The sequence below is a fragment of the Micropterus dolomieu genome, linkage group LG16, assembly GCF_021292245.1.
Source record: "Micropterus dolomieu isolate WLL.071019.BEF.003 ecotype Adirondacks linkage group LG16, ASM2129224v1, whole genome shotgun sequence".
In the NCBI taxonomy this organism is placed as follows: Eukaryota; Metazoa; Chordata; class Actinopteri; order Centrarchiformes; family Centrarchidae; genus Micropterus; species Micropterus dolomieu.
In genome coordinates, this window is record NC_060165.1 from 14842925 (window position 1) to 14860532 (window position 17608).

At 40.9% G+C, this 17608-nt stretch overlaps 1 protein-coding gene across 6 annotated transcripts in view; it reads right to left on the reverse strand.

Annotated features, from left to right (window-relative positions):
- atp2b1a (ATPase plasma membrane Ca2+ transporting 1a) overlaps nt 1-15084 on the reverse strand; it is a 38462-nt gene extending 23378 nt beyond the window's left edge. For 2 of the 6 annotated variants that reach the window (XM_046071736.1, XM_046071741.1), the window contains exons 1-2: nt 14556-14699; nt 4404-4902 (exon numbers count right to left, since the gene is read on the reverse strand). In XM_046071736.1, coding sequence (XP_045927692.1) covers nt 4404-4596 — 193 coding nt within the window. In that variant the 5' untranslated portion in view covers nt 4597-4902; nt 14556-14699. Of the gene's footprint in view, nt 1-4403; nt 4903-5630; nt 5649-13946; nt 13964-14407; nt 14527-14555; nt 14700-15065 lie in introns of those variants that run through there. The other 4 variants (XM_046071740.1, XM_046071737.1, XM_046071739.1 and 1 more) reach the window with 4 other exon arrangements.
- Nucleotides 15085-17608: the final 2524 nt, after the last annotated feature.

Here is a 17608-nt window from a genome sequence, read left to right on the forward strand (position 1 = left end):
GGGGGGGGGGGGGGGGGGGGGGGGGGGGGGGGGGGGGTCTGGAATGACAGAACCAGAGGGCTGGTCAGCTTTTGTGAATTGCAGTCTAATTGTGCAAGCCTCTCAGCCCACAGGTGACTGGATCAAATAGGCTGGAACCCAAATATTTTACTACACTAATATAGCAATCAACAGGGAATAACTGTATCAATAATATTGATGAGAGGTGGCCTTGCCCATTTGATGAGTCTCTAGTTATGCAGAAGAAACAGAGGATCCCATTGGGAGAAAGGAAAAGCTGTGGTGTTAGTAGGGCTTTCCCTCCCAAAATTAAAACTGAAAACAAGAGATGCTTGCCACCTTTGTTTTTACCCACCCAAGCAATAACGCCGCTCCTGTAGGTATGTTTCAAAGTCTTTTCTGGCCGTCTATGGCCACTTTAAGCTTTTAAACATTAACTCGGTTGGGTGCACAATAGAAAGCAGCCTAAATGCAGACATCTGGGTACACTTTGGAGTCCAACACTATGATCCTGAGCTGTGACATTCAATCCTGAGAAAATGTGGTAAAAGGATGGGAATTTTGCTATAACAGTACTCTAGTGATTCAGTATTGCTTTTACAAACAGCTGGGGGACAAGAAGGGTCACAAACGACGAAGCAAGGGCTCATCGAGCAAGACCATGACAAATAAGTGGACCCCACTTTTCATTGGACGCTCCCTGCCTGGTAAACACGCATGTTTGTCAAACTCCATACCCCAAGTACATAATGTCTTCCAGTTCAAACGTGTCGACCCCAAGCCAAAGATAAGGTAACCCTGGTGACATCACCAGTCTTATCAGGCTTGAAAAAGCTCCTAAAAAAAGCCACAGAAACCAAACTGTTTTCACAAGCCAAGTAGTAATACCCATGATGAGGAAATTGATTTTGAGGTCTAAAAATAACATGGTGGAGAGTCCCCTTAAATGTTATTGAAGTTTATATAACGGACTACACAACTAGGAAAAAGAGAGATGGAACTTAACTGAAACTTAACAGGTTCTTATTTCATGATGGTTGCTTCCTGATGCGAAGAAAGCACCAGAAAAAACAAAACAAACAAACAAAAAAAAAAAAAAAACAGCTTCCACGCACACAGGTGGTCATGTGAGTAACACCAGGCTAAAACTGCCAGAGCTTCAGGTATTGGTGGTTCCTCTCTTTCCACCACACAAGGGGATCCTCACCACTAGGGCTGCACGATTATAGCTAAAACGATTATTTTGATCTATACTGAGATCAAAATCATTTATCACAATTATGCATTGATTTTAGGAAAAACACATTTTTAATGCACTTTCAAATTTAAATAAACAGGCAACTGTTTTCACACCCATGATGTGCTGCATTTCTGCTAATGTACAAATCTTTGCATCAAAATAAGACTGGTCCTTAAAGTGCATCATCTCATAGAAGCAAAATAAATAACATTTTACCCAGAAAGTCCACTAAGTCCAGCTACTGGTGCGCCACGGTTTTGTCCCGTCCTCTGCACAGCATTAACTTTCACTGGAAGCATCTCAGACGCATTTCAGGAGCTGAGCACATTGTTGGATGGTTGTTATTTTGTCCATTTTGTTGTTCTACCGATGGCTTTCATTCTGCTTACCAGCAACGGCTCTCTGCGACCTGGTTTTGTTTGGTTGTCTGCAGGGCTGCAACTCCCACAGGGACCATTTCAGAGCGCTTTGCCCGCCTGATTTTGCTGACATGTTTAGATTTTGTTGATTTGGTAATCAGTGTTTGCTTTTTGTGCTTCTTCTATGGCAATGTAGATAAAAGGTTTTTGCCTGTGTTTTTTGTTGATTTTGATTTTTGTTTTGATGATCGGGGAGTATGCACAGGGTGTTTTATTTTGAAAATTGACTGGGTTCTCTGACTTTCTGCTCAGTTCAATGTGCTTTGTGCAGCTTGATGCGGCTTCTGTCAAAAATAGGCTTGTGTATTCTTCGCGGAGCCGAGAGCTGCATCTGGCACGCTTCTGGGATGCGCTGCGTCTGATGGAGCATTGACTAGAAGACCCACGACCAGCTCTGGCAGCCGTGGCGCAGAGGACACATGCGGACTCGTGGACTTTGCTGTCTACTCTGGACTGTAGCAGCAGGAGGGTGCGCGCGCAGCCAAACCGGCCCCTCTGCTGTAAGTTTAGGAAGCGCTTGCAGCAGAGTTTTCCATGAGTGGACCATGCATTTTACACGGTGATATCGCCTTTGATCATGTTCATTTAATTGTGGGAAGCTAAAATCGTAATTGCCATCAATATTCAATTAATTGTGCAGCCCTACTCCCCACTTTAAAAATAGGGGTTGCTTGAGAAGTACAGTATACTAGCAAAACTAAGAGACATGTTAAAATAAATATTTGATATTAACATTTGAATAAGCTTTTGGCAGTGCTCAGTCAGAATTTAGAAAGCACATTGTACTCTTTTCAAACTAAGAGCATTGGGTTATTAATTACCGAAATCATTATGAATCATGGTCCAGTGAATTGAAATGTAATTGCATTGGGAGATAAGAGATATCCAGCCTTATGTGGTAGCACAGAAAAAAAGCAGTGGCAGTGTCATGGTAAATTACAAGTAGCCTAATTCAGGCTGACAGTCCATGCCAGATACTAGTCAAAGTAGAGTGGTACATCCAGGCACAGCTGCAAAGGAGTCCAGTCAAACTTCTTTGGGTGAAAAAACAAGGAGCTTGGAAAAGTGGAGGATTAGGAAAGGATTGGCTTAAGAGGTTCGAGAAATGACCAACTAACTAATTATAAATCCCCTTTCAATTGTCAAGCTCCTGAAATCTTAAAAGATGGCTTAATTTCTCAAGCCAGTGACGAGTGAGCTGATTGAAAGTGGAAGTATCAAAACTCGGTGGCGGCCCACCAAGTGGAACAGCACCTGCTGCGAGGGGAAACAAAATGTGGACCTATTCAAGCTTAACAGTACTGTGTGGTTGCATGTAACTGCAGATGTATGCCTTTGTTTTGTAAAGCAGCAAGCCATTTGGCCAGAAGATTTGTTTTCATCAGGTTCTAATCTAATATTTTCTCAGTCTTAAAGCATGTTTAATAATCTGAAGATGGTAAATACATGGCTGATATGCAGACTACTGATAAAGAGTTTCACAGCTATTGCTGAGGTTGAAAGTAGTTTGATATTCCTAACATGCATATATTATTATTTTACCTTACCTATTCACACACTTACAGAACAACTAATACCGTGTTAAAGACTTCCATTATTACTCTATCCATTCTTTCTTTGTAGCATAGACTAGTTAGAACGGGTGGGGAAGGACAAATACATCCACACCTGTGAACCAAGCAATGTCACTCATGCTACAAATATGAAAGGACACTACGTTCACTGACTTGACACAGCCACATGCGTGTTTGGACAACTCACGCAAACAAATCCTTTTTCAGCAATTTCTCCTCAGCTGAGACAATGGCTTATTGGTCTTCATAACAGACAGTGAAAGCAGCAAGAAAAAGACGGCAAATTGTACCTTGTACCCTTACCATGTTACCAATAAATTAACAGGTCAAGAATTTAACAGCGGGGTAGTGGTTCTTAGTTCAATGAAGCCCAGGAAATGTGTTCCTTGCTTTGAGACACTGAATAGAGGACTGTTGCTGCTACAGTGAATATGCGGTGCCGTTTTAATCTGGGATCAAACTGAAAATCCCCTCCCATGAGAGTTCAGTCAAGGTCATACTGGCGATTAGGCAGACTGTCTATAGAGAGACAAACTGAGACAGAGAGAAAAAGAGTGGTAGAAAGGGGGGGGGGTGAGAGGTGCTGTCAACCACTACTGCCCTAATGGGGTCCCTCCTGTAGCCTAACTACTAAACTCTTCATGATTAAGAGTTTGCTGGTGGAAGTGTAAAACAGAGGAGATATTCAAAAGATGAATTCACTCCTTCCCTAACATGTTCAAGTCATTACTCCCCAGCCTAACAGCCTCTGGTTTTGTCCGCCACATGTGGGACATTGACCTGCCTGCAGCCTGGTGCTGTGCCCAGGCAGACAGCTGGTCTGTCTGAAGCCTACACACAGAGACACAGAGACACGCACACACAGAGACAGAGGTGAAAAGGGAGAGGGGGAGGGTGTGAGGGACATATCCACAGGCCTTGAAATAGAGCAGGACTGGCCCAGGTCAGAGCCAGCCTGCCCGGCCACCTGTCTGGCATATGAGTTTTCCAAGGAAGTGATGTCAAGGTATCCACAAAGTGGACGATATGGCCAATGACACACCTCCTAAACTATGTGTACACTACATTATCATTCCAACAGCACTCGCTACTAGCACTGCTTAGAAAACATCCTGCATTTGCTCCAATTAAACATTCATCATGTTGAGTGTAATGGAAACATTATTTTACCATCTATAGGTGATGTTTTTAACCGGCTGCAGAGTCCTTGAATATCCTGATAAGTTTCCCCAATTTTGCTAATCGCCTCTGTGCCTCTCAGTTCCATAAGAGAGCGCAGTTCTTTGAGCGTGCACCCAAACTCTCCATCGTGGTTGGCCTCCACCATGGAGTTCTTCACCCCACTGTACGAGTTGTTCGCCATTGTCTCGCCGTCTCCCCACTCTGTTGCAAAGCGTTGCTGCTTCGGGTCAACAGTGGGGGCAAAAAATAAATAAAAACAGGAAAAAAAGGGCGCTGTCCTGGAAAAGCTTAAATCCTCAAGAGTGCAAACACACTGGTCATTCCCATAAACAGCTGAAAGGGCCCTTCAGAGGCAGCTGGAATCATACAGTAGGTAGCAGGGCAGGGATATTACAACACAAGCCATTTCCCTTGGAGAGCTGAGTTCCTAGTCTTTCATGGTGACTGAGGATCACCCACAGAGGAGGAGATCACCATGCATGCAGATCTGAAAGAGAAAACATACAAAATGTCATTAGTGACATGACCAAGTGTTATTTCATGTACAGCACAGTTCCCCATACAATTTGTGACATCACACTGACAAAGGATGGATGATATTTGGGCAAACTGTCCAATAGGGCTGAACGATATGGGGGAAAAAAAAAAAAATCTAATTGCGATTTATCTGCCAGATTTTGCGATTACGATTCAGTTTTCAATTTTTTTTTACTGAAGTTTTGCTAAAGTTAAATATTCACTGCCAGTCTATTTTTGACGGAAGCCACGTCAAGAAGCACAGAGCAGATGAACCAGGCAGGAAGTCAGACATAGAACGGCATAGAGAATCTGGTCGATTTTCAAAATAAAACACCCTTTGCAGACTCCCAATCGTACAACAATAGTTAAAACAGACAAAAAAAAAACCTAACAATTTAACTACGTAGCCTACTTAACCATGGTAGAAGCACAAAAATCAAGGACAACTGAACAAATAAGCAAAATCTGAACAAGTCAGCAAAATCAGACAGGCACAATGTTCTTATTCTGAAATGCTCCATGTGGATATGTAGCCTGCAGAGAGCGGAACAGAATAGGCTCACAGAGAGATGGTATCCGTAATTGAAGCACACAAAATGACAAATTAACATCACTTGAATGTGTAGGCTAAACGTGCCGCTGTTGAAACACTTCAGTGTGAGTTGATGCTGGACAAAACTGTGGCACAGCTGCTACCTGTGTAGGTTCGGCTGGCACCATTATCCCACGTTTTCCTCTAGTTTCGTTCGTTGTTGTAAAATGTACACGCCCTGTGCCCGCTCCAACTGGTGAGTAGGATCGTAACAGGAGGCGCCCGGAGATTGTGATGTGCGAGCATATCTGTCACACAAGGATAACAACCAAATTAATCTGTAACTGCATGAGTGTTTAAAACACGCTGTATAATTAACCTACATTTTAATCGCATTCTTCACGATTAGCTAATCGCATTCTTTCAAATCGCAATTTCGATTTGAAAACGATTCATCGTTCAGCCCCACTGTCCAGGAAAACTTTCATGTTCTGTGACACAATGAGATTCTTGAAGCTGGAAAGTTGAGCAGAGACTTTTTTGACAAACATGAGTCATGGTTTCACTTAGTCTAAGATCTTTAATGCAGCTGCAAGCAAGCAACATTACAGAGCCCTTCTTCTGCGGCCTCAAATGTAAGGATTATGATTTATTGCTGACATTAGAAAATCGTTGTCTTTTCTAACTTTGGTCTACACATACATTTATTTCTTTGCAATACCATCATCTGTGTTTCCCATAAGTGTATCGACCTATTACCGTATGAGCCATACTCCGTTTCTGTTATCACAACAGCTACAGCACACTTACAAAGACAATTAGGTTGGAACATTTTTCTGCTGCATAAGAGGAAAACATGGAAACCATTAGACAAAACCACTTGGCTGCTGAGACAAGTAGCAAAACTGCCTACAGCTATTGCCAAGCGATTTTGATTAGCTGTACTTGAGCTGTAATAAAATTATTATTTTGTCATCTGAACAAAACACTTGTCAAGTAATGTGCTTCTCGGTCACAATATGTGAACAGAGTGGAGCATTAGCATTCAGTTATCACTCCGCTCCGAGCTGCTCCCAGGGTTTTTCCTCCATAGAGAATGTAAAAAGGTAGTTTTGTCACCTCTGCAATGTTTATCTACTGTTAATACAAACATCTTGCAGCTGTTTAACAGTAAAGGCTTTACATCCGCATGTCTATTTCTTGTCTTTGTTGGATTTGAACTGACTAATTGTGTAGCATTAACTTTTGCTGTAAGATAGCAGTAAGAAACTGACAAAAACTGTGGTCCACTCCTTTCTGATTGGCAGAAGTATACATGTTAAAACTACTACATTTACAACAAGAAGTTACTGGATAGTGCATGTAACTTTAAAATGATCTCTAGAGACTTCATTTATATGTAGCTTTGGCAATATTGTTGTTATACATTCATGCCAATAAAGCTAATTTGAATTAGACTTAAATATCTGGCCTACCTTCATTTGTGTCATGTATTTTATTATTATCATTTTTTAAGCCTATTTTGTACTATTACTGGTTTATATGTGATTTTTATTAGTATAAATGAGTCTCCCTCCTATGGGAAAAGTTTGGTGGTGATCTTACTTTTAAATACAGAGTAGAAAATTACAGTTACTTTACACACTATAAGGCCAACAGTAGTTGCCTTGTTCAACAAACATACAGTAGGTATGTCATTGAAAAAAAAAAAATCATAAAAAGACACCGGCTTTCTGGTGGGGTAACGTAGTGAGTGGGGACCAAGGGACTGATTTCATCAGGAAAAGCCTTCTGTTTAATCTAATCAAGACTATCTGTGGCATCAGGGAGCTCCGTGAGGCGCTACATAGGACAGTCCATTCTAATGAGAGGCTGCTGTCCATTCAGCTTTAATCAGCCTGAACACAATGATGCAGATTCATTCACCAAGTTGATAGCAATTTGTCTTGGTGCCGCTCAGATAATAGAACCAAAATTCTTTTTAAAACTCACAAGATTACGAGCATACAACATTGCAATACAGTTACATAGGCTGAAGCACTGGAGGTGCAATCTGTTTTAATATTGGAAATATTCAACAAGATGGGCTCGATTTCCAGTCTGAAACTATTTTGTTAAAAACACTGAACACACATACTGCACTTTCAGATGAAAAGCAATGTCAGAACATAATTCACACTGCACAGGGAATCTGAACTCAGCAATCCAATCCATAAAGAAAGGCTTCACTGCAGGCCAACAGGGATGCGTTTCTTTGTTTGCAAAAAATGTTGCAGTTATCTCTCAAATGGTTGGGGGGCTTGCTTTTCTAACTAAAACAAAAGGCCAAAGCATGTTTGAGAGAACACCATTCATCTGTCTTTACGTCAAACAGGACTTCAAATATGCAACTACAAATGAATGTCCAAAACTCAAAAATGTGTCAGAACTTTAAACTGGGATGCAGATGCACAAGGAGAGAAAATGTAGCCTTTATTATTGCTCTCTGCACAAATGAATGCTTGCAGCTTATTCCATTGAGATTCTTGGAAACTATTCTCTCACATGTTGAGATTCTATTTGGAGCCATCTGCCATGGAAAACGGGACAGGGTTTATTATTTATTACGTGGTATAATTGCAGGGCCGGGTGTATTACTGAGGTGTAAGAGATCGCAGAAATCTCTATTTTGAACACTCTTGTACTGAGTACAGGTTTAAGGTGAGGTCTTCAATGCCATGTCCATTAAGACATTTCATCATTTGATGTCACGACAACGTGATCTATCAATTAATATCATATTATATCAATTATTACTTTTCACACCACCGCTCTGATTTCTATGAAAAGCATAAAGAGGCATTTTCTTGGGGATTGGAGCTAAATGCCAGGAAATACAAACCCAACCTTTCGACAGATCTGGACTGATCTGCAATTTACACCTCTCACAGCATGCGTGTGTGACCATTACTGGACAAGTCAGACATATTGGTGTACCTGCCCTTTCCATCATGATAAATGACATGTTAACTGCTGTAAAATCCAAAAGCAAGTCTGGTCAGTTATGCAACATTTTAGTGAGGCCCAATGACAGGACAAGCCTCCCAACTCTTAGATTAGGGAGTCATCCATACCCTCATATCCAACATACAAACTTTGAATGAGAGTTTTTTGGCACTAAGTCTTTGAGGTCCTTGTGCCCAACAGTAACCCTTTTTCACAAATTCCAAAGACAAATAAATTTTAGGAGTCGTGGGTAAAATGCACGTCATCTTGCACCTTGCAATAACATGCTGCTTTTTCATGTGTAAACGGTCTTTATATTATGCCTACTTATCTTTTATAAGGGTAGGAATATTTCACTAGCCACATGGGCAGAGCACATGAGCAGCCTATAGTAATGAATGCAGTTCTCTGCCTTCTCCATTGCCCTGTCTTCAAGTCTTACTCTATGAGCCCTCTCCTACGTTCACACCCGCTAACCCCACAAGCAGCAACTACGCCAAGATGAAGGAACTGCCAACATTTGCTGTGCTGCGACAGTTTCGGATTGCGGAGCAGGTCACATGTCACAACAGTGGAAAATCATTGTGATTGGATCTCCAAGCCAACAGCTGGCACGGTATGGTTGAATGACAGAGGCTAAGGTTAACCCTTTCCACACGACAGCAGCGAGACCATAGCTCAGTATGAATATGAGGCGGTTTTAGCCAAGGTCTAGAGTCTTATAAGTCGCAAGTCACTTCTCTACCCAAGCTATTTAAGGCTGCTATCACACATTAGATGCACACTAAACCCACCACCTAGAAGGCAAGTGGAAACAAGTGGTGGACAACAGTGGTGGGCACCTCAGAAATATGCTCATGTCTTTGTTTCCACACTAAGGAAACCCTCTGGCAGTTTGCACACCTCAACGTGCCAAAAACTCGATGCAAGTCGAGGATAGCAATTCTAGGGATCCCTCTGCAATGGAGCTGCCTAATGCGAGGGGTGGTATTTTTAGCTTCCCCCAGACTGTCCCCTCCCCCCACAGCCAGTCGTTGCTGAACTGGGTCAGGCCATGTAAATGTGGAGGATACAAAGCAGAAGACACCCAGCCCTCCTTGCGCTGCATGGCTCGAAGCGGAGTGCTACTTCACCCCACAGACTGGAACCTCTACACGACTCTCGAACGCTGTCATGCTGCCAACTCACATGAACGCACAGTCAGAGGTGTCACCATCAACACACATTTCCCCTTCAGCTCTTCTTACTTCATGTATAGATAGGACATGTAATAGTCTCTAAAATAAAAATAAATCTTTTTTTATCCAGATCTAAAAGTTATTCAATATAAATTAGGAAGGGGACATTTACTTGTTGTGTACACAGGTAAACGTGCAGCCAGCTTCTAGCAAACCTGCTTTATTTGATTTGGTTAGGAATTACTATTTCTTTTAAGTAATTCAATTATTAATGAGTAATTTTGTACAAAATGCAAACACTGCTGTTTTATGCTACTAAATAAAATCATTGTATTTTTGTTGTTAAACCTTTGTGTAAAGAAATTAGGCGTTCAGGTTTTTTATTATTAATCTCAAAGAATATAAAGTGAGTCTTGTCTCCATTTATTTGAATTTATCAATAAAAAACAGATAGTTAAATCACAAAATCCATGCAGGTGAAGCACACGCAAGCCTGAACATGTTTTTTGTCTCCTGGCATCATAACAGAGGAGACATAAAGAGGCCCAAAAATGCCCTAAAATATGCAGTAGGACATGCATAACATGTCCATGAAGAGGCCCCGTCAACACAATTCAACAAGATCAAGTCAAGATCTCATTAAATCCCTGTATGCTCAAAGGAAGATGACTGAGTTGTTCCTACTCCGGCAATTAACAAAATACAGCTGATGTGAAAGCTTGGCCAACGTCAAAGCAGGAGGATCCACAATCCATCAGTTACTTAGCATTTTGAAAACCTCACCAATGCACCATGTAAGATGTCACACAAAGTTCACAGTATTCCAGTGTTCTGTCACATCAGTACAACTTCATCATAGTGAATATGGTCATACGTTGCAATCATTTACTTCTCATTTGCCCAACAATTTCCAAGCAGTGCTGAGTACTAAAAGACTATCCTGTTGATAGGTATAATTAATGACTGATACATTTTTTAACACCATTTAAAAAAAACACGTTTTATTTGCAAGACAAACTGTTCTTTAAAACATTTTAAGTACTATTAGTATTGTCAATGCTGTAGTCATCTTCCAACTGTGACTGTGAAAGGAGTATAAGGTATTTCCTTTAGGAGGAAAGAAAACCAGCTGGGACGGTTTTATTTAGTAATTACAGAGTCCTTTATGTCCATAGGATGGAAAATATTCCAAAATGGAACATCTTTCATCAAGCCACTTTGAAGATGAGAAGCTCTCTGTGCTCTTTGTTATGTGTGATTCTACATAGCAGCTCAGTGGCCTGAGGTCTTGCCGCCCTGCCATTTGCTGTCAGAGTCTGACCTTGCTGTCCTTACCATTTCAATTTCAGGACACACTAGTGTTGAGCATTAAACTCAGTTCACCAAGACCTGTGGTAGGGAAAGCAATTTGTGACAGATGGATTTGTCTATAGATGCTTATTAAAAAAAAAAAAAAAAAAAAAAAGAAGGTCTAAAGACAAGAAACCAGACAGCTCAATTTAAATAGTCTGACAGACATTTTGAAACGAGATTTTTCTTATTTCATGTCACTCAAGTAATGTCACCAAGACTTTAACATTAGGATTATGAGAAAAATCTGTTATTTGGCTACACCAGTATGAGAAGGTAGCTGTTGACCTGTTCCCACTGGCCTGGTATAGCAAGGTTTACTAAAATTTCTACAATAAGTTTTGGCTGTGTGGAGGAGATATCTCTCACACACACACACAGTCAAGAACAAGCAGAAATTTTTAACATTGAATAAACTTTGGAGTCTAGCAGTATGGTTATGTTTTATATACTTAGTGATGATGCTGTAAGTAATTATTTTCAAATTTAATATAGATATGCACAAACTAAATCTTCAACCCTACTTGAAAAAAGGATGTGTTTTTGATCAGTGACATGTCAAGCCATGAAGCCCAGCTTTTCAGAAAAGCCAAAACTAACAAATGCCTGGTAGACCGACTCGTAGCATAGTCAGACCTTTTAGCTGTCTTGATGATTAATTCATGATATGAAGTGTGTGTCTTAGAATTGTTTTAGTGGCCAGGATCGGAGTTTACCCAATTAGTTTTGGTTTCCCTTCAACCATAATGTTAACTCCTATGCTTTAAAACAGCAAATTAAATTTAGTCAGACCTATGTAGGTTTGGTTCTACTGCTTTGCCAGACAACATTTGAATGAATACTAAGTAGTATTTGGTGTCAAACTCATTGTAACCTAAAACCTTTGCTTGGAATAACCTTGGCCTTACAATCCACACAGAAAGAAAGATAAGCAAACTCCATCATAAGTAAATAGTAACATCTTACTTAATGGTAAAAAAATAGACTTTATTTAGCTTTCCATGTCAGTTTACATGAGACTCAATGTCACCTTAGATTAATGACCTCCAGTGACTTGCTCTCTAAAAATAATGCTTTATACTAGGCAGTTAGAATGATTTTACTGAAGAACATGGACTGAATCGAGGACAAATGTTAGCTACTGTTGCTATTAAGAATAGTAATTCATCTTTGAGGCTATGCTTGTAATTGGCTGAAGTGACAATGAAATCAGTGGACCTATCAAGCAGCTGTAAAGGGGGACTCATCTGTGATGACTTGACAGGCGATAAGAAAGTGCTGTCAGTATACTTCATTAATTTGCAGTGTCTATTGCTATGTGACTGACTACTAAAAACCCCTGAGCCATGGGAGGCAAACAGCACTTATTTTAAGAGCAAGAGCTATAATGTTAGATTAGTAGAAATTATATACTCACCAGCATGGATAATTAACCTCATATGCATTAAGGATGAAAACCTAGACATGTAGTGTTGAAAGGTTGCGGGGCTACAAATGTAAGTAGGGAAAACACTATCCAGCTGGACCACACTGCCAAGGAGGTCAATAGATCTTTTCCCAAAAACTATTTACAAAACAAGTGTACGAACTACTGACTCATAGTCAGGGCGAGCAGTGCTGGCAATGGTCAGCCATTATGGAAAAGCATGGTATGGCAAGGAATAAGAAATTATATATTATTTTTGTTATTCTTGAGTGACAGCAACAGTCTGAGTTCAAAGGGCTCAAACACAGCAACAGATTGTGTTACTGACAGTTTAAGTGAATGATTAAACAGGCTTTGAATCCCTATATGCTGAGCTAGATATCTTCAATGAAATATCAGTCATTGCTAAACATGGCAAATATTTTTCTAATGCAGTAAAATCTAGAAAATTCAGACATTACTGTTCAAAACTGACTCAAAATTCCAAAACTATCATTACATCTAGTATATACTCTGCAACAAGGACTATAAGGCCTGGCCGTGGAATTGCTTTACATTCTATAGGACATTGTATTATGTAATATCGCTAGAGACAACCGGAGACAACATAGTACAGTGACTGGCACACCTTGTATCATTCATGCATCACAGTCCAATCACTTCACAGCTCAAGCTAAAGTCTGTGCTCAAATGCATTTTGATAAAACCCCTGCAATCCACTGTAGGATCACAAGCCGCAGGAAGACACTGCTGGCGCTGCAGCAAACTGGGTGCTATTTAACCGGATAAGGAGTGATCCCTTCAACTAGACACCAAAAGGTGCTCAGTGGCCGCACTCCACATCAACCTGGAAACTTGCATGCAATCCTAGGGAAGAGTTAAACTATATTACATTGTCCATCAAGGTCAAGAGTGTAATGCTATTATACGCAATCAACGAGCGGTAGCTGAAACGCTTGGCAAATGCGAGTTACATTACCGTTATACGGTCATTTAAAGCGACATGGTAAGTTCAATGTTTAGCCTAACTGTTTTAGATCGGCTGGCGCCGTGCTACTCTAAGTGAACGATTTTCTGCTAATGGCGATAAAGCTTGCACTGATGAGAATGGCGGGTTGCTACTGTGACATTTCGGCTTGGTAGATAGCTTGACTTGATAGGATAGGCACGGTGCAGAAGTGTTTTCCGTAAAGACTCTCTCCGTGGTTGGGGTTAGGGTTGAGGTTCAGCACTGACAGGCTGACGTTACGGTTAAAGGCTGGGTTCAAGGTAAAGGATAACACGACGTAAATGAATTACACATTCACCGTGTCCACTCTCTAGTGACAAATAAGCCGACAAAATAACTTAAATATGCCTGCATAGGTGCCTCTCTGAGCTCCCCGAACTGTCCGCGTGAGCAGCAGCAGCGCGTGTAGTACAACCACTAACGATAGCTTACTCACATTATCGCTCTGCCAGTAAAGGGGGTCCACATAACGTTTAACACACTGAATGACATGTCGTCAAACGCACCCCAAATGTAGAATGAAATAACTTACAGGTCACTTTCTCGTAAGGTTACAGAGGAACGTTTGGAGGTCCACAGTTAAAGCACAGACAGTCTCTACATGATGAGCCTCAGTGTGTAACGTTAAACGTCAATGTGCCGTCCACGACACAGTCCAGAGTCGCGTGTGGAGTCCACTATTAAAAAACAACGTTCCAGGCTAGCGTACAGTGTTAGCCAACTAGCTCCCAGGCGTTAGCTTATGTTGATTGTAAAGAAGGAAAATGCACAAAAGCCGTTTTCCAACAGATTGACAAGTCGAAAAACTTCGGCCAGGGCAATGCGGAAGTCTAAGTAAACTAAGCACAGGCAAAGAAAATCTAGCAGCATCCTGGCTGATTAGCTACCTGGGTTGGACAGCGAGACGCCCAATGTCAGTAACGTATCCAAGATATAACGTTAGCTAACGATGTTAGCTTGGTAGAAAGCTAACTACCCAATGCAGCTACCCACCGGTGGCTGGCCCTCGCTGATCACTGCAAACAAAAATGAAGACTTAACCGCTCGTGCTCTTCTATGCACCCCTAAAACACGTGGAAGCAGCCCTCCTCTTGGGGCATTTTGTCGCGCTATCACAGAGAATCTAACGACAAATACTTACTCCGGTCTCTGAACAGCACCCCCGATCCCTTTCTCTCTTGAACTCCCCCTCAGTCTCACCACAGACTAGACTCTCTACCCTGATCTGAGGTAAAATCCCGCCCACTGCGCTGTCACTATCACAGCCAAAGTTTCCAAGCAGAACTATCAAGATAGTTACCATCCTTTTTGAGCCCTAAACTCATGGCCACAAACCGGAAACCATATAAGCATCAGAATACTTCATTGATCGACAGGAAATATTTGCACCATGTTACCACAACTATTGTACTCAATAGCTAACTTATCCAGAGACTACTGATGAATACAATAGTCATTCATAAACGATCACTTAGTCACAGTATTGGTGCAGACAAACACCACTAGCTTTTTTCATTGATACACTAAAATGTATTTGTGCTTATTAAACGCTATCATCACTTTTCTAAGGCATTATAATCTATGTGAAAAGATATTGGACCCAATTTGAGACACAATCAGCCAAATGATCATTGACTCCAGTTTCTCTCACGTAAATTTTGACGAAGGCGGAAGTACGCTGACGGGAACCATGTCGCTTCGCCTAGATCCTTTCTGTCATAACACCGCTGGGGACATGTGATGTACGTCAAAAGGAGGATGGGTATGGACCGCTGGTGTGGACTCCCATTGGCTTAGCCAGCATATCAGTCGCCTATGGAAACGGTTACGTCACGATCCCCTCGTACTCCCTACTTGCTCCGGTGTCGCTTTATAATAATAGGATTATTAAACAGTTCCCCCATCATATAATGCAGCCTGTAAAATGTACGTACCGAAGCCTCAGGGCTGCTGTCAGGCTGCCTGAACTCCACCTAGGCTACACAAGGCTCTTCTCTTGGCGCCTAATAAAACCTGACGTCATTCTTTCCATGACGTAGCGCTTTTTTTCTTCTTCTGTGGATTCAATGCCTGTATTCTTTGGAATTATTCAGTGAGAAGGAGGTACACGCTTGGCAATCAGCTCTTCTATTACCAGGGCCAACTGTCAGTGAAATGCAATGAAATGCAATGAACTGCATTGCATTACAATGTAAGCAGAGGTCCATCTTTCCTCTTAAAATTCCCTTAGACTTCTAATAGAAATTAAACAGCACAATGATAGTGGACAGAGTAACCACTTTGCTTCTCAATTGTGCTGCAGATCTCCTATGATTACCTGGTACATTTTAAGATAAGTGCATTTGTGAGGTGCAAATCAGACTAACAAGTCAGTTACTTAGAAATGCAGTGCATTAAAATATTTTTTCAGTCAAGGTGAATAATACATAAAAACATCTTGCTTTTGCACAAACCATGTCAGGTAAAGAAACTGTCTTTTGACAACTGACTTTAACTGAAGTTTTGTGGACCTCAGGTTAAAAAAGACATGAGTGGTGGTAGATGATAAACAGAAAGTAACTCAGATTGAGGTCAAACCTCAGTGTAATATACTTGCTGTTTAGACATAATGGGATTTATCATTAACACAACAGCCCTCCAAAGTGCCTATAAGCATTCACCTCTTCAGATTTGTCAAGTTAAAGAAAGTTCAACATTTTTATGACTGCTTGCAATTAAAAAAAATAAAAACGTCACTTTAGAACTTGTTGTGTCAGATCTACATCATGGGGAGAAGAAATTTGGAATGGAAGAGGAAGACAAGAAGCAGGAGAAAAAAACCTTGATTTATGTAAGTTGACTTGTGCAATCATTTGGTCTTATGTGTGTGTGATTTGAATGAGTTGGTTCAGTCAAAAGAAGAACAGTCAAGTTGCACAGACAGGCAAAATGATTTGTACATATTGTGCTATGAACAACAGTACAGACAGTATATATATTATATAGATATTTAACCCTGGATTCTGTAATATGGTAGCATTTGGATGTGGTTAAAGAAATTAGCATTAAAGAAATAACATGGGTAGAATTTTGACAAATGTTTACAAAAGCTGTCATCGTTGAAATGCAGTCAGTCAAGTCTGGGTGTCACAAGTGCTTCACCACACCCTTCACACATTTAGCTGTCAGTCAATCTTCCACTCTCAAATGTCAAACTAGAGTTGTTGCATAGGAGAGTTTCAGTGCTGATGTTTGTACATCTATAAGTAAAGTAGGCCTCAGCTGTGCTGGGACCAGTAAACAGGCTATCAGACCCTGCAGTGCCGAAGTAGAGACGATACCTTTTCTTACGTCTGCCATTTTTCCAGTTCACTGTTCACAGTCAGTGGTTATGGTGGATTGTCAGCCTGCAGTGCTTTGTGTTTGGCCAACCCTAAGCAGATGTCCCTCTAACATGACACTGATGCCGCCCATTTCTCTCTCTGTGTCTATCTTTGTCTGTCCATCAACCTTTGTAGCTTCCCTCCCTCTTTATCGCTTGTTCAGAAACTGCAGAAGCTAGGGGACACACAACAAGAATCCAATGGTAGGAATGTTAATGTAGACTCAAAATGTCCTCTCAGAAACATTTTACAATGTCATGGATTTAAATAACCTAGATAAGTATAATAAACCCGATGAGGACATTAAATTAGATGGCATGAACAGCAGGAAAGTTGTAGATACAGTGGGTACGGAAAGTATTCAGACCCCTTTAAATTTTTCACTCTTTGTTTCATTGCAGCCATTTTCCAAAAATCAAAAAAGTTCATTTTATTTCTCAGTAATGTACACTCAGCACCCCATCTTGACAGAAAAAAACAGAAATGTAGAATTTTTTGCAAATTTATTAAAAAAGAAAAACTGAAATATCACATGGTCATAAGTATTCAGACCCTTTGCCGTGACACTCATATTTAACTCGGGTGCTGTCTATTTCTTCTGATCATCCTTGAGATGGTTCTACACCTTCATTTGAGTCCAGCTGTGTTTGATTATACTGATTGGACTTGATTAGGAAAGCCGCACACCTGTCTATATAAGACCTTACAGCTCGCAGTGCATGTCAGAGCAAATGAGAATCATGAGGTCAAAGGAACTGCCTGAAGAGCTCAGAGACAGAATTGTGGCAAGGCACAGATCTGGCCAAGGTTTCAAAAAAAATTCTGCTGCACT